Source organism: Rattus rattus, chromosome 1, assembly GCF_011064425.1.
Source record: "Rattus rattus isolate New Zealand chromosome 1, Rrattus_CSIRO_v1, whole genome shotgun sequence".
In the NCBI taxonomy this organism is placed as follows: Eukaryota; Metazoa; Chordata; class Mammalia; order Rodentia; family Muridae; genus Rattus; species Rattus rattus.
Window position 1 is genome coordinate 96,430,919 of NC_046154.1, and position 23,263 is coordinate 96,454,181.

General features: G+C 43.4%; 1 protein-coding gene across 1 annotated transcript in view; it reads right to left on the bottom strand.

The window, feature by feature from the left end:
* Positions 1-9,788: 9,788 nt before the first annotated feature.
* The window catches only part of Znf462 (zinc finger protein 462), a 130,910-nt gene continuing 117,435 nt past the window's right edge, over positions 9,789-23,263 (bottom strand). Inside the window, 3 exon segments of the mRNA XM_032903902.1 lie at positions 9,789-10,734; positions 12,079-12,202; positions 18,262-18,394. Of these exon segments, the coding sequence (XP_032759793.1) occupies positions 10,527-10,734; positions 12,079-12,202; positions 18,262-18,394 (465 nt within the window). The 3' untranslated portion in view covers positions 9,789-10,526.

The following is a 23,263-nucleotide window of genomic DNA, read 5'->3' on the forward strand; positions in this document are numbered from 1 at the left end:
AAAGGCATTATGGGAAAGGCATTGTGAGAAAGGCATTGTGGATAAGACATTATGGGAATGGTACTATGCCACATGCCTAACATTTAAACCTGTATAACACATATACTTGTCCCTCAGTATCTGTTGGGGATGGGTTCTAGGACATCCCACGGATGCTTCAGTGCCTCTTGTAAACTGGCAGTGTTTCTATCACCCATACATACCTTTCTGTCCACTTTAAGTCATCTCTCAGTTACATGTAATCCCCAATGCAGTGAAAGTGCAACGTGACTAGCCCTACTGTGCTGTTAAGAACCTAGTGATAAGAGCGAAAGGTCTGTGCATGTTCAGTCCAGATGCAAGTTTCTATTGAACAACTCTTTTCCCCCTACAGTTGGTTGAACGTATAGCTGCTGAGCTACATAGGGCAGAAAGCTGACTGTGTATGACTACATACTGCTCTGCCAATAACACAGATGGAGTGGCTGGGATAAGAGCAGGATCAAGGGCATAGAGGAAGTGGACTAGTAAGGATATGACTAGTGTCTACAGCTCACCGGCATGACATAGTTTGACAATCAGCCACCTTAAGGTTCTGGTTGAGTGCCCTATCTTCTAGCCCACTGTGCCTCCAAACACCCAGATGGTCACCCAAAGACCCATCAGAAGCTGGAGAGATGACGTAGTGGTTAAGATCACGTTCTGCTCTTACAAAGGGCCCGAGTTCATTCCCAGCCCTATCTTCTGGTGGCTCAAAACTGCCTCCAGCTGCAGTCACCCTCTTTTGGCCTCTGCTGGAACTGCACTCATGTGTGCAAACTCCACACACCAACACATACATACATACATACATACATACATACATACATACATACATACATACTGTTAAGAATAAAAAATAAAATCTCTAAAATGCATCTCAGAGTAGAGTCCCTTTCCTGGGCCAGTGGACGAAGGCAGTGAGTGACTGCAGCCCAGAGTTCAGCCACCACTTTAGGGGAGGATTTTGCTTTGTATGACACTTACATCTTGACTGCCTCTGAACCAACTATTTTTCTCATTGCCATGGCAAAATACCTGACCATTGTTCAAGCAGTCCAGGACCCCTGGCCCATAGAACGGTGCCGCCCACATTTTAAGGCGGGTTTTCTCACCTCGTTTAATCTAATTGGGAAAATCCCTCACAGACATGGCCACAGGTTAGTTCTTGGTGGTTCTGGAGCCTGTCAGGTTGACAGCCCATATTAATGATCACAACCCCTATCCTTCTTCGGTCTCAAGCAGCACTTTCATTTCTGAAACACCCAGCAGCCTCTATGCTGGTGCTGGGTTTGGAAAGGACAGACAAGAGGCAGGGCCACCAGCAGCCTGAGGAACGGGAGCCATGGGTGAGCCTGGGCCTGTAGCTGCAGTCTTTCATGCAGCCTCCTGGAGCGGGTCCTTTCAGCTCCAGGGAAAGGTCAGGATTTCAATCTGATGTTTTCACACATATTAAATGGATTTCAGAAGTACTGCTGCTGCCTGGCTCCAGTCTTTAAACAATGTGGTCAGGCCGCAGTTGCTCTGAGCGGCTGCATTCCTCCTGCATTGTGATGTGGTTTCTGGAAGTCACTCATACAGTTCAGCTAAACCAAACTTAGCTGTTTTGTTAATGAGAGAGAGCAAGCTCAAGAGAGAAACGATGAACAGAGACGGAGTTTGCTTTCCAAGTTTAATTCAAGAAGCCAAGTGACTAAGTTGGAGGGGAAAGGAAGTGTCCCTTCAGACTCCGAGGTGACTGTGTTCTTTCTTATTCATTGGGTGATGGCGGTGGTGTGTGGAAGGATGAGGTGTGAACATCTCCTCCCACCATCAAAACCATGCTTTAAGTGCTGTTCGTGCTCACATCGAGCACGCAGACACAGGCCACTCTACTTTATATGACCACGTGTTCTACCCCATCACAGTCAATTCTGGCTTCTGCCACCCCCTCACTTCCCAGCAGTCATTGCTCAAGCCATCACTGTGCCCAGTCTTTGTCCGTCTCTAAGGAGAAATGGTGAAGGAGACCTTAAGCAGGAGTGCTGGAGTTCAGTGTTCTGGTGTTTTCTTAGGGAGAGCCTGGAACTGCAGACAAAGACATTTTTCATCTACCAAGCTGCATATTTTTACTTAGATATTTAAAAAAGCAATATCAAGCTCAGAGAGTAAATGTACCACTGATGCCAAATCAGATGAGAACTAACACTTGGTATCAACAGGAATATATTTGAATTTAAAAAGGCTAGCTGCATCTGACAGCAATGTGTCTCAGCTACTGAACGTCTGGGTTGGGAGGGGGAGGGGGAGAGCAGAGCGTTTCATCATCCGTCCATCCACCCTTTTCTCCCTGAGACGTTTATTGAGTTCCGATATGGGGCCAGGTTCTGTGTATAGCAGCTGAAAGACAGAAACATGTGCGGCCAAGGGAAGGGGTGGGACAGTGGTGGAGGGAAGATAATGGGGCTGCTTGTAAACCTCATCTGAGCTGTGACTCCAGCCATCATCGGAGCCTCTGCTGAGGATGCTAACCTACAAAGCACGCTAATGGTAGCAGCCAGCTCAGAGGCTGGTGAAGATCAAGGCAGGCTGGAGAGTGATCTGCCCGTCCTGAAGATGTGTTCCCAGGAATGTCTAGGGCTGTGAGGAGGGATCATGAGACGACAGGACGGGTTCTAAATCCAATAACTTGTGTCTTTAGAAGAAAAGGAAGCTATGGTAACATAACACTCACCTTAGAATGCCTGGGTTCCCATCCCCCTAAACAATAAAAGTATGGGGCGGGGGGAGTGGGGGTACATAGGGGAGGCGATGGGAAGAAAGGAGCAAAGACTAGAGTCATGCATCTGTAAATTATAAAACACAACTCAGAAGCTAGGAGAGGCACTGAGAGGAGTCTCCCATGAAGCTTACAAAAGGACATCTGGACTTGTGACTTCTGGCTTCCAGAACAAGGATATTCACATATATGAGAGAATACATTGCTGTTGTTGTCATCCACCAAGCTTTTGGTCATTTGTGACTGTGTCGATGAGAAAAGAACCATAGAGGATGATGGTCTTGAAGCATGGCCATCTGTCCCTAGGACACGGCCAGTCTTTATGGAACATTTATTAAAATGCTCAAACAAAACAAAATGAAACATTAAAAAACAAAGAAAAAATAATATCTAAAGAGCTAGGCATGCCAGGTATAATTGCTAAACAGGTATAGTTGCTAAACACCTTTAATTCCAGCTCTCAGGAGTCAGGTCTCTATGAGTTCAAGTCTAGCCTCGTCAACGTAGTAAATTCCAGGCCAGGTGAGACTAAGTATTGTTGTGGCAAAAAAAAAAAAAAAAAAAAAAAAAAAAAAGCTTGAGATTGGTTCCCAAGAGCACGGCTCTGTACTTCTCCCCCTTTCATCACCCCTCCCCCGGCTCTCTCTCACGAGTTCTGGCTTCATGTTGGCCCCCAAGGTACTCTCTGACCCAGGCAGTCCTCGGGCCATTCCAGTGTGGCACCTTGCCACTCTGGTCTAGAGTTAGTTCCAGCACTCGTGGGACCAAATGGAACTAACTATAACATATCTCTAATTAGTATCTCTCCTGGTGGCTCTCTGCTAGCCTCGAACTCTCTGGTCCCAGCTACTCAGTAAAATCAGGGCTCTAGAAGTCCACCCTGGGCTGGCCTATCATGTCGCCTTGCCACGAACTCAGCTCACACTCCCAACAACCCAGTGAAATCATGACTCAATAAACTGTAATTTATCAATCAGATTTATATGTTAAATTCTCAATCCACAATACATCCTCACAATAAACTCACAACCGCTCACCTAGATAAGATAAATTTGCCTACAGAAATCCATCCCAGCTACCTTGGCAATTCAAGACCAGTGGGATCTGGGTCATCCTTCTCCACCTCCATCTTGATTCTCCTAGCTTCTTCTTTCCTGCTTCTCCCTCACCTTCTAAACATCTGTTCCTGCCTCCCTTCCTTCTAGTCCAATGACAGGCCTCGTTTTATCTTGTCCGCCTTCACCCGCATAATGACATCAACCTACAATGTATTAAGCCTCTGTCTCAAAAAACCAAAATGACAGCCAAGCACTTCGCCATTCCAGGTCTCAATGTTGAATGAAAAGTGACGAGGGATAGATACCTCAGAGTAGTTTGACAAATACATTCTTTATAAGCCTAAATCGGTCAACACATGGCTAGACTTCCTTACTAGGTTTGCAGTTCCTATTAGCATCTCTATTTCTTTGTATTAAAAATCCCTGCTATGATATTCAATGTCCTAATGAGTTAATTCCCTGGCCAATAGGCATTGGGATTCCTGAAGGAGGTCACCCAACATTACTTGTCATTCAGTTTACCCGACTCAGCATTTTGCCCCTTTGTCTGCCTTCGACGTCTCCTCTAGATCCCTCTTTCTTCCTGATATGTATCCCACACCCACCATTTAAATCCTTCTTCAGTTCAACCTCTTTCCTAAGCTCTACAACCCTGATCTCTGAGGCTTTCCTCTGCATTTATCTTTAAAAATTATGTATATAATTTTATTTATAACATTATTTTTTTAAAGATTTATTTATTTATTTTATGTATATGAGTACACTTCAGACACACCAGAAGAGGGCATCAGAGCTCATTACAGATGGTTGTGAGCCACCATGTGGTTGCTGGGAATTGAACTCAGGACCTCTGGAAGAGCAGTCAGTGCTCTTAACCGCTGAGCCATCTCTCCAGCCCCTATAACATTATCTATCTATCTGTCTTTCTATTTATCTATCTATCTCTTATCTATCTCTCTATCTCTCATCTATCTATCTCTTATCTATCTATCTATCTGTCTCTTATCTCTCTATCTCTCATCCATCTATCTCTTATCTATCTCTCTATCTCTCATCTATCTATCTATCTCTTATCTATCTCTCATCTATCTCTCTCTCTCATCTATCTATCTGTCTATCTATCTGTCTGTCTATCTTCTTCTATCTATCTATCTATCTATCTATCTATCTATCTATCAATCATCTATCTGTCTATGTATCTACCATCTATGTTCTGGAACTCTTCAATCAGGCTGGCCTTGGATCTTTGGGACTTACAGAGATTCACCTGCCTCTGCCTCTTGAATACTGAGATCAACGGTGTGTGCCACCACCACTTGACTCCTTTAAATATGTTTGTTTGTCTTGTTGAGGGCAGCACATCTTGGGCATCAGAGAACAGCTTGTGCATTGAGTTCTCTCCTTCTATCTTTAAGTGGGTTCCATGTTCATACTCAGGTCACGAGGCTCGTATGTCGCATGTGCTACCTGCAGTGCCATCTCCTTGGCTCCCTGCTTCCTCCACGTTTTAAAATTACTCTCCTATGCAGTGCTTCGCAGGCGTTGGCACAGCACAGTGAGATCCCTGACCTTCTAGAATGGGCAAGAATTCTCCCCTTTCTGATGAAGTAGACTTGTGTGAAGACTCAGCTGTTAAAAGACTGCTCCATTCAAAAGTCTGGCCTCTTTGTTTGAATAACTCTACTGTGCAGAAATATGTTGAGAATTTAAAACAGTAATAAAAGCAAGATTCATGCTAAATTCCACATTTGTTTTAAAAATAAAGCAAGGTACTTGGGTTTAAGTAAACCTCATAAGATACCACACCATAGATGGGTCAACGTGGGCTTAAGTGCAAGTGATCTGAGTTTAAATCTAGTCCTGACCAATATTCTCCCTCTGTTTTGTATACCCATGGCCTCTACTTCAGTACTGGTCCAGACTTCCTCAATGATGGGCTGTGGTACAGAAGTGTAAGTAAAGTTAGCTTTTTCTCCCCCAAGCTGCTTATGGTCATGATCACGGACAGAAACTCAGTTGAGACAGTGCTCTTTCAAAACTTAAAACACCACTGGGAATTTGTGTTGGTGAACCTGGAGCAGGTGAGGATGCTCCTGAAAAATATTAACTGTATCTGTGTGGATTGCAAAAAAAAATTAGCCTTGAGTGTTCGATAGCACCTAGGACTGTATAGAGACTATACTTACCCACTTCGATCATTCAATATGCTATGCAGCTTGGAAAAGTTTCAAATTGTGATGACTGCATACAGACACAGAAAATATTTACACCAGGAGGTGAAAAGAATGTCATAAAACTATTTATCTTATTTGAACCATGGGAGGAGAGGTCAGCAATGAAAGGGCTAGAAAACTTTCCAGCATGTGGGAGTGACCTTAATATACCTCTCCCAGCTGACTTTACTCCTATCTATCTATCTATCTATCTATCTATCTATCTATCTATCTATCTATCTATCTATCATCTATCTACTCTATCATCTGTCTGTCTATCGACAAAGTGTCATATCCTTTACCACCCTGGAGCTTGAAGGTCAGGAACACAGAGATCCGTCTGCCCCTGCCTTCTGGCTAAAAAGAAATTTTTAGTTTCACCAATGCTCAGAGCCCCAGTTTTTCCCCAACTCACTTGTACAATGCAGGGGGTACTTTGATTTCGTTAAGCTTATTCCTCGGAGCAATAGCTCAATGGAGGGCAAAATGCAAAAGGCAGGGGAGAACGCATATCATACAACACTGTGTGCTGACACGTAGGACTGAGGGTCCACCCAGTGGATAAGAGGACCCAAATTCTCCATGGGCCTTCCTACACCAAAGACAGAGAAAACCATATTCACTCTCAAGCAACAAAAGAGCCAAGGCCAAAGCTTCCTGAGATTAAATGAAGGCTCCAGCAGAGCCTCACCTTCTATGGAAGTTTCCTTTCCAAATCTCCTATTTCCACCTTCCTCATTTGCAAGCTGTCAGAAGACCAGAGCCATTATCTGTCGGTCTGTTCATTATCCAGTGGCTAGCACCTGATAGGAAATATTGTATAAGCCCTTGGCTAATGAGGCTGGCATCTGGTGTTTTGAAAAACACAAAAGTTTCCATATCTCTGCTTTTCTTTCATCGTGGTAGAAGTTCATAGCTCACATTCTTTCTGGACTCCTTGGTAGTCTAGACCAAACACTTTCCAGCCCCTTATGTGGATAGTTGGGGCTGTGACCAGGTCTAGCCTATAAAGTGTGTGAGATATTATTAGGGCAAGGCCTTCAAGAGGACAGAATGCTATTGGACTTTTCTGCAGTGACCATGGTATTTATGTGCTATAACAGACACGATATCATGTGATCAGATAAAAAAAAAAAGCTAGGGTCACAAGAGTCACAGGACGAAGACCACTCCACAGAATTGAAGCAGACGGTGCTAAGCCAGAAGGGTCAGAGTTTGCCTGTAGCCCCTACCATGGCCGAGGCATCGACACATTTCCAGTACATTAAACAAAGCAGAAGCATGGCTTAGACACCAACTCAGGCTCTGTTCATAAACTCTGGACAGAAACCATTGGAGAATGGTAGCTTTGCAACCGGGAAGCTCACTGAATCACTGTCTTATGAAAACAAGAAAGCTAATGGTAAATTCTCCGAAAGCCTGAGAACTCGACGAAGAGAATGTGATTCTTACAGCTTGGTCCTCAATTTGCCTTGCCTACTGAGCCACATTTTGGGGTGAGGTAGTTGTGATCCTCCTGCATCAGACTCACAAACGGTGAGATTTCATGTGTGAGATACTACAACCAACTGATTCTCATTTTTGGTGGAAAACATTCTTTCCATAAAATTTTCATTGTTGATGTATACCCCAACGCAGGAATGCTAATATTTTAAACTCCAGCTCAGACCTCACCTTGATTTTACCTGCTTTCTGAGTCTGTAGATTCAGCACATAGGTTAAAAACTGGTCTCATCATTGCCAGCCTTCCTGGCAGTAATCACACCCATAAATAACTTAACAACAGATGCACATAGATACATGTGAAAAAAATTCTTTATTAATTTCTCACATCTCATTACAAAATGTATGTTGCAAACAACTTGAATAACCTACTTGTGTTTTTTATTTTTAGTTATTTTTTTTTATTTTTATTTTTTTGTGTTTAAACCCTTGGCTTCAAGGAGTCAGGATCCCCCTCTCTTTTATCAAGTTTCAGGAAACACTGATTATTGGAGTCAATAGGTTATCATTTTGCTATTTATTTTCTTCTCTCAAGCTCTGGAAAAAAATGTCCTCTGTATAAATTAAACAACAACAACAAAAAATGTTGTAAATTCTACGTCATTACAGTCAACAGAAAACAGAATGCGTCCAAAATGTGCGGCCACAAAATATCAGGTATATGTTTGAAAAAGAAAAAAAAATGACATTCTAGCCTTGTTAAAAGGATAATGGTCCCATATTTTTATTAACAGGTTAGCAAAACAAAATCCAATGGATTACAATATTTACATGTTATTTGAAAAATAAAGTAGTGATAAAAGCATGTCACAAATATTTTCTTTTTTTTTCCTTTCATTGTTTTGTTTGTTTGTTTGTTTTTGGTAACCATCACAGACATCCAATCCAGGTATGAAACTGTTTAGTACATTTGAAATGAGGCCAATAAAAAGCAAGTAAGGACACAGAACAATCTCTGTCTCAATATTTCACACTTTCCCCTTTTCTGGTTTCCACATGATGGCCCCCATCCCTAAAAAAAAAAATTAAATTAAACATCCTACAAATAAAAATTCTTAATAGCAAAATAAAAAAATTAAAAACAAAACAAAGCAAAACCAAGATCATGCTTTTCAAGTACTTACTTACTTCACAAATGCGACATCTTTCCATGGATTTTTCTCTGAAGCTGTGTGGGACACTGACATCTCAGTTTACCCTCTTCCCTTCTGGCCCGCCCCCCCACCCCATCAACCCTTCCAAGTTAAAAAAAAAAAAAACAAAAACAAACAAAAAGACAAATAAGGACAACAAAAGGAACATGAAAAACAAGGACTTACATTCGTTCACATACATACATCCAAACACCAGCACATGTGTACACACACACACACACACACACACACACACACACTAACCCAAGCTTCAAGAAAGTTCCTTTTTACTTTCTGGAACAAAACCCCTTGTTCACAATCATAATGTGCTATAAATGTAGACTTGCTTTTAGTCTACGCTGCTCTTAGAAGGAAGAAAAAGCTACTGTGGGGAAACGCGGAGCAGCTAGACAGAAAGAGAAAAGCGCTTCTCCAGGTTCCCTGCAGGATACGCCATCTCTTGTCCAAGCTCACGAAAGGGATGGCTCCCAAAAGAATCGAGACAGCCTCACAATACACAAAGCAAACAAAACACAGAGCCCACAGCACACACGAAAGCCAGCCCAATGTAACAGAAATCGTTGGTGAGACGCATGATGTGTTGGTTGAGAAAAAAGAAAAAGGGTGATCGGGCCTCTTTATCCGGCCCACACGCTGCATAGCTGTGATCAGAGTTTGGTTCTTCAGTTAAATTAAAAAGAAAACAAACACAAAAACAAATTTAAAAAGAAGTTAACCTCTTTGCTGTGTTCATGATTAAAATTATAAAAATTCACACACACACACACACACACACACACACACACACACACACACACACACCCTCTAACTTTCCCTTGACCTCAAATTAAAACAACAAACACACAAAAAACAACTCATATGAAGAAACGACAACTGAATTTGTGCTGTGTTTGAAACACTCAAATCGAGAGAAAAATAAACATGTGGCCAACGAAATCCCACAATCACCATAAAATTAGTTCACATGAACCTACCAAATTCTAAATTACAGCCAAACACTAATAAACAGCTTACCTGGAGTACAAGATGACAGTTCACACACAGCTATCTAGTAATTAAAGTCTGTTTCTTTTTTTTTGTTTTGTTTTTTACTAAAATAATTAAAAAAATCACAGTATTTTAAGAAATAAAACCCACATGGGGATTTTAAGCACAATTTGTGTTCCTTTCTTTAAAACTCTTTTTTTTTTTTTCTCCATTCACCATCCTGTCCAGCAGTTCTCTCTACATTTAACCACAAGGGCGACAGGTAGTACAGACAAATGCAGAGAATTCCCTTGGTTAAGTCTGAGGTACTAGGAAACAGGTGACTGTTTTATGCAAAGCAGTTTTTTGTTTGTTTTCTGTTTTGTTATTTTTTTTTTTTCTCCCAAAGCGGCTGCAGTTAGGTCTTGAAAAAGCTTAAGGTATTAAAACTAGAAAAACGCACTGAAAGTTGTGCGCCCAAAAGTTGTTCCCCTAGGAGAAGTCTTCAATGTCCAGGAGCCTCGGTTTCCACGCACTGTCCGAGAGGGTCACGGAGACCGCCGTGCCCATGGAAGGTACTTCCCAAACCGCAGCAGACGAAAACTTCTGTGGTGAAGATCCGGAAGGAAGGATGTAGTGACAGGAAAGGAGCCACATATTCCAACCATTTAAATAACTTTAATTTACATACTCACTCACACAGGTACCAGTGCTTTGAAAATAGATTGTTCAGTCCTAAAAGCAGCTTTGTTCGGTCTTCTCTCCTCTGTCTGTCCCCTCCCTTCTCAGCCCACGCCAGCCCTCCCACACTTTCATCACGGTTCAAGTAAGGTTTGATAAGAATTTCACCAAACTCTTATTCGGTTTTGGCCTCTGCATTCTCCAGGAGAGATTTGTCGGCAGCTACCACACAGATGGTTACTGTTTCACTCTTTAAGGGAAAGTCTATCCCGATTGGCTCATCGTCTTCCTTGGCCTCTATGGAGGGCAGCTGCATACTGTCCTCCACCATCTCCTTTGTGTGGATTTCATCCCTGCTCACTTGGTCAGTATCGTGCAATGCCCTGGAAAAGCGGAACAGCGAAAACATTCCTAAGCCAGGTGTGGTAGAGCACGGCTCTCTCGCCAACACTTCAGTAGTGGGGACCGGAGGGTCACGAGTGGTGTGCATGTGCTTCTGGAGGCCCCAGCGCCAGCCGAGGGATCACTACCTAGGCGTCGCCATCTTTTCTGTGTGTGTTTGTTTTGAGACAGAGTAGTATCTCATGGCTAGGCCGAATGTACTAGGCTGGCTAGCTAGTAAGCACAGCTCCTCTCTGTCTTCCCAGAGCTGGGATTACACACACATGGTCATGCCCAACTTGTTAACCTGCACTCTGGGCATGGAGTTAAAATCCTTAAGCATTTTATGGCCTTCCTGGCTTCTCACATGCTTTTTCCAACCAAACTAAAAACTCATCTATCCTTTCTTCTCAGACCCTAAAAGTGCATTGAAGTTTCCTATGAACAGATTCTACGTGTGTATAACTGAATTGTCGGTGACATTCTATTTGCTGTGTGTAGGTCATGTAGACCTCTTTCTGGCGATTTGGACCCCTGAAAATACCCAGTGTTGTACTGTGCTTTGATTATGCCATGGTTTATTTCCAAATTAGTATAACTTTGTGATATTATCTCTTTCCTTGAGTTAGAGTTCTTGGAAAAATACCAAGAACTGCCTCACACTCACACCTATCAGCTGAACTCAGAAGCTTAGGTATTGGCCAATGATGATTAAGACAAAATAAATAACTTTCATAATGAAGATTTATTAGTCAAGTCTATTAAGAAATTATCCAAACATGCAAAAACCGAACACCTGAAGGCATCAACTATGATTTGAGATACTTAGCTGTGTTCTCAGAGGTCTGGACACTTCGTGGACATTATCTTATATAAACCACCAATTAGTTCTCTTGTCTGGTGAACTAAGGAAGGGTTCACCGGGCAAAGGACAATTCTGTTTTCAAAGAGGTTAGGTCAGAACCTGACAGGAATGCTCTCAATTATCTGGGAGGCAGGTGTGGAATGGTGCTGTGTCTGAGGTAAGTCTTGGCACGCTCAAGGCCATTCATGGAATGAGCAAACACAGAGGTCAGAAATTCAGACCATGACCCACATTCTCTCGGAGAACGAGATTCAGTTGCAAAGTAAAGGGACACGCTACTCTTGAGTTTGGGGGCTTTCCTTCACATGACTGTGACAGGGCAGCCATTTTAAAAATTAACAAAGAAGGAGGAGTCTGCTTTCTCAATCATCAGTAAGGTGATACCGGGTTGGGTGTGTGTGTGTCTATGTAGTATTAGGGGATCCTAACCTCCCTCCCCACCCCTTGCTTGCAACAAGGGTCTTCTTGGTGCCCGACTTACATGCCATGTCTCAAAACGTGTCTTTCCCACTCAGAGCCTTGTGAGAATGCCCGTCCACAGAATTCACATGGAAACCGCTTCTCAGTGTTCACACCAGCTCCCCGGTCAGAAAATCTCATCAGCTCTGCAAACAGAGAGAAAAAGTCAGCGTTACCCTTGTGTTTCTGGAATCTAGAGAGGATCGGTCAACACTCACCAGAAAATACCTCCTGACATAGCTGAGAAGCTAAACTGCCTGCCGTGGGCACAGACTCCCCACTGACTTTGGGCTTCTCTTAAGGACACTTCCTGAATAGATCTCGGGAACTGTTCTGGGTTCAGTCACTAAGGATGAACATTTCTCCTCATTTATGCAACTGCTTCTATCATCAACAACCCAGGTTCCTTCTTGCCAGAAAAGGCTCCTTGGCCTACTCTAAGACCCCGTTACATCTGTTTTCTAATTATCTCATCCCTTCTGCATGGTCTGACTGAGGCTTGACAGCTTGGCGGCTACTCAGTGTCTATCTGAAAGACGGTTATTGCTCTAAGAAGAAAACAGACAGAAGATACCCAACCTGGATCTACAGTGTAGACCACAGGACTTCTCTGTATTCCAAGTTAGGCCAAGCTTCACCACATGTGTGACACTTTTGTCGGATGGTTAGGAGCCCTGCAAAGACCCTCCTGTGAATGGGACCCTAAACAACTGTGAGGTAGGAGTGGGAGCTTCTATAAAAACATGTCTGGGACATTGAGACGCCTTAGTAGATTAACGTTGTCTGCTCCCAGGCTCAGTGACCTGAGTTTGATCCCTGGAACCCACATGGTGGGAGAAGAAAACCACCAACTCCTGGGAATTGTCCTCGGACCTCCACATGTACATCTCTCTCACATATATAATAAATAAACACACGTAATAATAATAATAATGATAATAATGATAATAATAGCAAGCATGTCCCCAGCCACTGACAGATCATAACCAACTTCCCAGTATTTACTTCTCAACTGGGGATATTCACAACTACGGGCATACACAGGCATTTCTGAATGGGTCTGGTGTACACATCAAATATTGACCTAGGGTTTTCTTTACTCCTGGGATGCTGCCACATGTTAGGGGTCTTACACATGTGGATCAGCTAATTGTCTTTAAGCCACACCTCCTGGCAAGCTCAAAGATGAGGGTTTACATGGCCTTTGTGCTGTCCCAAGTCCTAAGCCCATGTCTTTCATTAGCGCACGGAGGGCTAAGTCTTCACATGGGCAGTAAGCAGCAGACTACACACTTCTGAAAAAAAGGGTGGAGCTTGGGGAAATTTGATCATTTTCATCTCTGATTACTGTGGGCCCCACAGATTAGATCTCACAGAAAGACATCGTCTGGTTGAAATGCCTCATATTTCATGAAATCTTCTGGACACTGGCTAGGGCTCTGTGACACCTTCATCCTCCTCAAAGCTACACAAACAGGGCCGGTTCTTACAAAAGACAAGACATTTTCTCACAAATTAAGAAGATCACCACACAAGCCATTAAAAATAATTGCACAGACTATCTTCTTTGATTCTTTTCACTGGAAATGATACAGCACCATCTGCTCTGCACATTAATTCCTTAGCAGGGATTATCTTGGGCAAGAAATCAACAGAATGCGTTCCTGACTCCTCCCACTTGCATAATGAGAGGGGGCAGGGTGGGCAGCGTTCTGCTTGGGCTCCTTTCAATTTCTTCATGCGTGGCTTCTTTCTGAAATTCCCAGACTGATCTTGCTGTGTGTGTATTCCGAGGACACTCCTCAGCTCGCATGTCTGAGAAGGAACTGGGTAGCAGGAAGGCCATGAACTCCCCACCCGAAGGCATCTACATGAGAGTTCAAATTATTCACAGCGAGCACTTGCTCCCCTGCCCTCGGGAAACATGAAACCCGTCATCCATTGTCTCCAAGGGCACATGCTAAGCTTCATCCTCAAAGAAGAGGCCACTCTACCTGTCACATCTCAAATCACTCTCCCTCAGCTTGAGAGCTGAGCTAATAGCCCCTCCTGCCCTCTGCCAGAAGCCAGGATGTCTGGCAAAAACACCCCAGGCTATTGTTGGCCCTGTCTTCTTGGCAAGGATCTACTGAGATGGTGGAAGATTGATTCTAGGTTGTTTCAAAAGAGAAGGAGATGTGACAAAAGGAATAGTTCTTGCAAGGATGTATGACAGGGAAGGGACAGGTTCAGCTAGCAATTCCCAAGGTATTCAGGTCAGTCCCCCATACCAACTTGCCTACCCAAGGAGGAATTGTCTTCATTTGTTTAGGGCTCTAGATGCAGACAGGACACTTTCAGGGGAAGCAGAAGCCATGCAGTTCTCTCTAGTTCTATCTAGTCTGAGGCTGAAAGCCTAGTGGGTAGAGAGAGGCCAAGCTGGGCAAGCAGGAAGATGTGCTTGTCACCTTACATATTTCAGACGCTGTTTTTTCTCATGGCCTAAGACTGTTTTAGTTGCTTTTGGGGAGGAACACTGGGAAATGGAGGACTCTGGAATGCTGATGGCTTCAGAAATAGCCTAGGCTTAGCCTTAGACATGAAAAACGTCAAAATATCCAATAAGGGATCCTTTATCTCCTCAAGAGGGACAAGCAGAGCCACAGAGTACCAGGAAGAAAAAGGAGCCTTTGTAGCCTCACTCAGAAGCATCCTCTCCCTCCCTCTCCCTGAGGACATTCGAAACAGTGCAAAGATGGTAAGAATTTGTTGTGAAGAACATATTTGTTAAAAAAATTTTTTTTTAAATGAAGGAAAAGAAATAAGCCATACTTCTGAGATCACAAGCATTTCCCTTGTAAGAAATGGCTGAACGTAGATAGCCTTTAGTCAACCCACAGGTGAGGCTGTTTGGTTTCTGTAGTCTTGCAGGTTGACCACAGCAAGCAGCTTTTGACAAGTTAGCACATTTTGGCTGTAAGCCTTGGCTGTCTGTGTTGGTTGGAGATTGAAAGATCCAACTAGATCCCTTGATCATCACAGTAGGAGGGTGGGGACAAGAAATGTACCACAGAGGAAAATGGCCTAAGGAAGAGACATGCTCAGGCCTGCTAGATATTCTACCATGGGGCCTTAACCTAGCCCAAGGCTAGTGTATTTCATGACTAGGGTCTCTTAGAAAAAGAACATTTTTAACACTCAAAAGGGTTGGACATGTGTATAGTGTTAAGAGTTCTGCTTTGGAGCAAGAAGACTGAGATTTACCCTTCGGTGGGTTTACTACTTACCTTCTATCTTACTTTAGATAGGTCTTAAGTTTGTCAGAACTACTACCTATTAGGTTCACGTTTTGGATGTCATGTCACTTAATTAACGTTTTTGGCAGTCTTACAATCCAAGGCCTCTCACACCACAGCAAGTATTTTATCACCGAGTTACATCTCTACCCTTCGCTTTCTATTATAACACCAAAGTAACTACAAAAGACGCCAGAAAGGCACAGCAATCTACAGTGAACAAGATAAGAAGTTCGAGGCACTCCATTCCATGACTTTTAGATATATAAAGAAAAACAAGGTCACCAAAACAGCTCAACAACTAGAATCAGATTTGTGGTGCAATGTGACAGGAGAGAGTTCAGAAACACTCCCTCAGTCAGTTGAGTTTTGAGAAAGTTGCCAATATCACCCAATGAGGAAAAGACAATCCTGCAAATAATCACTGGGACAATCAGGCATCACAGGCAGAAGAAATTAGACCCTGATCTCCCAGACAGAAAAACAATCAACTCAAAATCAATAAGAGATCAAAAGGTAGGTCCTAAAACCATAAAAGGTACTGGAAGAAAACATGGGGGAAATCTCCAGGACATCAGGTAACCATGACTTTTTGTTAAAGTTTTTACATGACCCCAAATATGAAGTAACCAAAGAAAAACGAGGCAGATGCAAGCTGAATCCAGCTGAAAGTTTCTGTACTGCCAAGGAAACTACAGAAAGAAAAAGCAACTCACAGAAGAGGAGGAGAATCTATAGACCACACACCTGTCACAGGATCAACATCCGGGATATACGCAGAACTCAAACAACCCAGTCAATATTCGAGTGAACAATTCCCCCAGTTAAGAAATAGACAAAGGCTCTGTATAAGCATTTCTCAGGAGATATGCAAACAGACATCAGCAATACCACGGCACTCCATATCCTGAACAAGATGGAAATGCACATTTCCAACTTTAAGCACTGTTCCATAGCAGTTAAGAGTGTGTCTATTACCAAAAGAAGGAAAGATAACAAGTATTGGCAAAGGTAAGAAAAGAACAACACTGTAGACTAGGACAAATTAGGGCAGCCATTATGGAATACTGTATGTAAGCTCCTTAGCAATCTCACTACTGGGCTGATACACAAAGAAAATGAAGCGATTGAAGGGAATATAGCAAAGAGATGCCCAGTGTTCACCTCAGCATTATTCACAACAGCCAAGACATAGAATTCACTTCAGTGGCCATTTGTCTATGAAGGGATACAGAAAATGTGATGCATACACCCTCTGGTATATCACTTATACCATCCCATTTTAAGAGAAGAGATCCTGTCATTTGTGACAACATGGATGACGATTGTATGTGAAAGGAAATGAGGCAGGTGTAAATGCAAATACTAAATGATACCACTCCATGTGAAGCCTCAGTCAATCCAATGATTCATGTTATGGAATGCATGTTTTTGGTAGAATGGACATTTCCAAAGCCCAAGGTTGGGTATCCAGGGACAAGTTGGCCAAAAGACATTAAATTTCAGGTAGATAGGAAGAATGAGTTTGGGAGATCAATTGTGTGGCATGGTGACTATGACCAATTCTGCTTTTGCTGTTTGAAATGGCTCAGTTGATTAAGATCTTAATTCTCCAATATAAGTGAGAAAAAAAAATCTTAACTAACTCCATGTAGCCATTCCACATGTGTACCTATTTTAAAACATCACAAATAGATGTGGTTTTTTAACATGTCAACGAAAATACCAAAGTTTAAAAATCTGAAGCTTTTAAGTTAAAAATCTATATGTTGATCACCATGGGGGAAAGAAGCTGCTATTATCATTGCCACCCTCACTATTATATGACAGCTGGTGAACTCACAAAGACAGAAAGCCAAGTCCTATAGACTGGGAGTCAAGGTCTGGTGGGGTAGTTTCAGAACCCTTCATATTCCATGACACTGAAGAAATCATGCTCGGCAATGGCCACTAATACGATCCTTCCCATCACTACCATGGTTATGATGCTTTTGCTCATATTTGCAATATCCATGCACTATCTTTTGTGCTCATTCTGTAGTAACTCAAAGAACATATCCCAACCTACACCGTTTCTTTTTAAGTTTAAACATGCACATGGCTGTGGGCAGGCCAGAAGAGTCTGACCTCCTGGAACTGGAATTACAGGTGCTTGTGAGCTGCCTGAAATGTGTGCTGGGGACTGAACTCAGGTTCTTTCGAGAGTAACAAGCATTCTTAGCGGCAGGGCCCTTCTCCTTCCAGTCCTTTACTCCCGATCCCAACCTGTATTTCTATATACTCTGGGAATGCCCACAGTATTCTATGCTTAAACAGTAAGCAAAGAAGTCTCTAGATCACATAAACATGTTATCTGCAATTAAATACATTTTGGAGTCTTCTTATCTTAGAATTATGGGAAAATGGCAAGGGTTGGGACAATTGTTCAAAACTGTCATAAAACACGGTCTTCCTCCTGGCAGAGTAAAACAGAGCCCTAAGGGGTAAGGGAATAGCCCTGCAGGGGCGACGTGTATAATGTCCAGGTTCCTTACAGGCTCTCGCTAGGACCCCAGCCGCAATCATTTTAAAAGGAGTGCTCAATTCCAAGTTCACTCTTATTCCTCGATAGCACTGTGGTGTCATCCATCTTGCTCTTTGCTATCTGCATTCTGAAGGCTCCTCGCTGGTTTTCCTTGCTGGGAACCATATATTTTTTCTTAGCAAACATACATCTATAATTAGAAAATGTCTGTTTTCCTTGGAGTTTCTATAGCCGGTAATAGTTTGTAAAGCAGGGCCTCTGATGGTGCCTAAGCCAGTCTGTTCTGCTACTTAACCAAGAAGGATCCTTCCTTCTGTTCTTCCCACAGCAGCCTCCTGCTGCCCTTCTGTCTCACTGTGGACATCCTGGGTACCATCTGGGACTCAGAGAGCAGGGTAAGACCAACCTCTGTCCTCAGTCTTGCTGCTCATTTCGTCGTCCTTGTCCTCATCGTCACTGCTGGAGCTCTCCATCTTCTCCTTCATCTGTTCCAGCTGATCCAAGTTAACCCGTCCAACCAGCTCAAAGTTACGGCTGACCTGAAAAAGGTCCAAGCAGACGATGGAGAAATGAACCACAGATTGCATGGCCACTCTCGGAGGAGATCTTTCCAGCATAATTTCCCCTATGTCTGTGTTTTTGTATCCGAGTCCAGACAAGCTAGGTGCCTGAGAGTTTTTTCACTCTGACTCTCAGAGACAGATCTGTCCTTGACTTCCCATTCTAAACACTGGATCTCCTCACCAAACTTGTGAGACTCAGGTACGGAAAACAAAGAGAGCCCAGATCATCGCAAAATCTATCACATGGCATCAACACTAAATTTAAAATCAAATGTGTCTATCTTTAACTACCCAAACTTTCAAAACTTCTACATGGAAAGAGGCTCCTGCAGGTGTCCTGACCATCTGTCACCCATGCTCCTGGGCTGTACCAGTGAGGCCATAAGACTTTTAACTCTAGTTTAAATGGAAGACCATACTATGGCTACTAATTTGGCTACATGTTTGAAACTGACCACAGTCTATTTACAAGACTAGGATTACCTGCACAAAACTCCAGTTACTAACCGTCAGAGCTATTAAAATGTGTTAATTATGGTGCTGTCGAGATGATTCAGTGGGAAAAGAATTTATCGCTCAGGTATGAGGACCTGAGTTCAGATCCTCAAAACCCATGTAATAACCTGAATGAGGAACTTCAGGTGCAGAGACAGAGCAGTCTCAAAACATCAAGCAGAGAGCATGCATACATGCACGCACCCACACACCCACACCCACACACACACACAGACACAGACACACAGACACACAGTGGTGGGTGGTCTTGATTTATCTAAAAAGTAGTTAGAATGTGAGAACCTGTGCTTCCCTCAAAGTATCATTCAAAGGAAGCAATAATCCAAACTACTTCATCTGACGAGTTCTGGCTTGGGGTTATAAGAACAACAGCAGCACAAAATTTGCCTTCTCTGCACACCTAGAGTTGTTAGTGATGACAGGTAAGGCTGCTGGAATGAGCCAGAGCTTACGCTCTGTATGAGGTGTGTAGTCCGATTCCCCTTTTGAAGGCCAGGGCAGGGGAATATCAAGACAAATGCTACTTGGTCCCTGCCTCCAGAGGCTCGCAGTATAGTTAACGAATGAAGGCAGACATCATTAATTAGGTAGGCCAGTTCCACAGCTGCCACAGTAGACAGTGCAATGAGAGCACAAGGGAGGAAAGAGGGCTTACAAGACAATTCAGAGTACTCTCTGGGGCCAGCCTGGGACAAAGATTTGCTGAGCACCACCAATTCCATATGCCCGGCAGATGGGATTGTCATCATTGGCTGTGACAAATGAGAGGACCCTCAACTCAGGGTACCAGGCCAACTCGGTGCTATGATGAGACTTAATACTGCCCCGACAACTTCGAATAGGAGATTGGTACAGCTACGGGGAGGCAGAAAGCATCTTCGATAATACGTTGCTTTACCTATGAGAATGGAACCCACGAAGTCAGTTGATTTTGCTCTTTCCCTGACAGGCCTGGGGCTCCTTCTTGAAACCCCTAGTTTCTCATGAAGCTCATGGCAACAGAAGATCTGTCATTAAACCAAGTTCCCTTTGTCCCTTTCCTTTTTCATGGACTTCTGAAAAAAACTATGCTTATCCTTGCTAGAAAACTGTTCACATTTGGATTCTGCACAGTTTTAAAACAGTATGTGGCATTTCCATGGTAGACGTTCATCCCGGGACAACCCAGGATTTATCTGTCCTGAAGATGTCTATAATCTCTGCAAGGCGATTAAGACTTAAAATCATTTTTATTTTTTCTGCTATGTAATGAGAAGATTTCTAAAATTAAAAAATTCTTTATAGTGCTGGGTTATTCTAACATTTAAAAACCCCAAACTAACCATCTAAATGCTAATCTGAACACAAAGGGAGAACCCCTTTCTTCTCCTGCCCCTGTTAGCCTATCACATCTCCCGTCTGGATCACCGTAAGCCCCACTCCAAAATTGGTTCCACAGCATCCATTTCCCCTCTTCCTGTATCTATTCCCTGGTGTGGTCAGAGTCATATTAAGAAAATATTAAGAGGCTGGGGAGATGGCTCAGTCAGTAAAAGCTTCCTGTAGTAGCGTGAGGAACAGCCTTTGGATCCCCCCGAACCCATATAAAAAGTTGGGCGTGGCTGTGCACTCTGCAGTCCTAACTCTGAGGAGTTGGAGAAGGAAGATTCCCTGGGGCTAACTGGCTAGCCAATGGAGCTGAGTGGGCGAGCTCCAGGGGTGGTGAGAATTCCTGTGGAGAGGGGTTGAGAAAGATAATCAATGGTCACCTCTGGCCTCCGTGCATGTGCATACACAAAGCCTCCTCTACATACACACAGACATGTAGAAAATGCCAATCTTTGCCCTGAGGGTAAAATACAATGTTTGTGCTGTGGTTTACAAGCCTTCCCCACATTCTCCTGTTCCTATCATCTTAACTCACTGAGCTTCCCAGCATGCCCCTTCCCCTAAGCTTATACCCCACTTAATTCCTTATACATATTGACTCAGGCCCCTAGCCCAGCCCACTCTCTTCACCAGGAAGCCTTCCTGTTGTTGTTTCTCCATCAATCATGCTGCTTCTCCCTCCCACAGCACCCAGACTTGCTCACCTCAAACACACAGCATGTTCCCTAAAAAAATCCTCCTGCTCCGTCTCTCTGCCACCCTGAGGAGAGATTTTCTGTCCTCTCCCAGTTCCATGTCTTCTCGCCAGCAGTGGACTCTGCTCAGACTACCTGGCTACCATCTTAGCTTCATCTGAACAAGAATCTCCAATGTTTCTAGCCCTGTGTGACACACACAGTCTTCCATGGGTGAATGTCATCTTTAATCACCTTACCATATTTCATAAGAGGATATGATCTCCTATTCCTCCATGTATTTATCTGGGGTTATGCTATTCCTGGCTCTCACTTTCTTTCATGTTAAGGTTTCATTTCATAACTAAAATTCCCAGATGTAAAGTTAAAGGATTGGGACTTCATTAAGGTTCCAATGTGCTTCTCAGTTAGCTTTGGAAAGGACCAAAGGTCTTCCTTGGACCAGGTGACTGATGGCTAAGTGACTACTATCTTGATGGTCCAGATGATAAATTGAAGGCAATTCCCCTCCTCCACCTCCCAGGACCAGAAGTAAGATCCCATCTTCCCATTTCCACAAAGGGTGACAGCCACAGGAGAAAGAGCGGGTGGGCCAAAGAGCATTACATGTAGAACGTAGGTCCTTCCCCAAGTTTTCCTGATGAAAGAAGCCGCATGTTTCAGAAGCCCACATTGTTCAGAATATAAAGCTATATGCTGACCCACATGCTCTGTGAGTCACACATGAGTGACCCCAACCCAAAATCCCCATTGCAGGCCACTAACCTAGTGCTAGGGGAAAGCAGCTATGCAGGGGGATGTAAGCAACAAAGTCCACGAGCTGATCAGCAAACACTGACCGGACCCCTGAGCTCTGATGTGATGACCCCATGAATCCCCTTTCCCAGCTAATGGCAACTTTCACAGCCTTTCCTATGGGTTAGTTTTATACCATTCAGGAGATGGGAGAGCAGACGACAGAGAGTTAGATCCGTTTAGAATAGACCCCACCCCTGCCATGCCAGCTTGCTTTAAGAACTATGCAATTGATTAAGATTACCAAGGTGAACACACTCTTTCATGCTGCGCCCAAATGGGTACAGAAAAGATTGATAAAGACGTGCTGGCTGGTGACAGAATGGAAGTTGCTACCCCTCATCTTCAGGTGCCGTCAGACATCACGTTCGAAAGACTGTGACCAAGCAAGTCCACCCTATACTTCCAGGTTTTCAGGGGACAGAGTTCAGCTTCCTATTGGCTGTGCATACTTCACAGGAGACAGCCGACCAAGAGTCTCACATCACCTGTGGTTTATTACACGGTGAGAAAAAACAGCCAGAGTGAACTTTCCTTTCTAGGAAAAAGGTAACAGCAGAGAACACCGGAGCCATGACCTGCTGTGTGGTCATTAACTGACACTGTGGAGCTGAGAATGACTTACACACAAGCTGAGACATTTGTTTTGTAAAGGGCCAGGTAAGTGACTATTGTAAGCTTTCTGGACCACAAAAACTCAACTGTTCAAGAGTCACCAGAAATAATATGTAAAGATGCATACGAATGTATGCATATAAACACCTTGTGGATAGCAAACTTTGGGATCTCTTTTCAGTTTTTCCACTATTTAAAAACTTCAATGTAAACTCAAGTGGTGCCCTGGAATTAGCTCACTGGCCACCCTTTGCTAATCCCTGTTGCAAGCAGATCCTTGACTGTCTTTGAAAATTAGATGGATATATAGGAAGGGAATCAGTGTGAAAAACAAAATATTATCTGTAGGATTGCCCACAGGAGGATGATCGGGGATACAGATGGAAAATTCTGCTGAAGGGTTGGAGAGGTGGCTCAGCAGTTAAAATTACTGGCTGCTCATCCAGAGGACCCAGGTTCAATGCCCAGTATCCACACGACAGCTCACAAGCATCTTGACTCTACCTTTAGCTTCCTCTTCTGACTTCTGTGGGCACCAGGCACGCATGTGGTGCATACCTATGGTACATAGACACATGCAGCCAAAGCACCCATTCACATAAAAACACAAGATAATAATTTTAAAAGTATGTTGCATTCTCAGCTAGCAGCACCCCTGCTAAGAGTTATAGTAAAACCTTAAGGAGAGGATATTAATATTCATCCATCTTGTCCTGAATGGCAGGATTCCTTTCTTTTTGCTGGTTGAATATTATTCTACACACAGCTGTTTACCTGTTTAGTTCACATGCACTGAGTGTTGTTTAAACTTACTGGTGACATGATAACCCACATGAGCCAGGCATCCCAACACTCA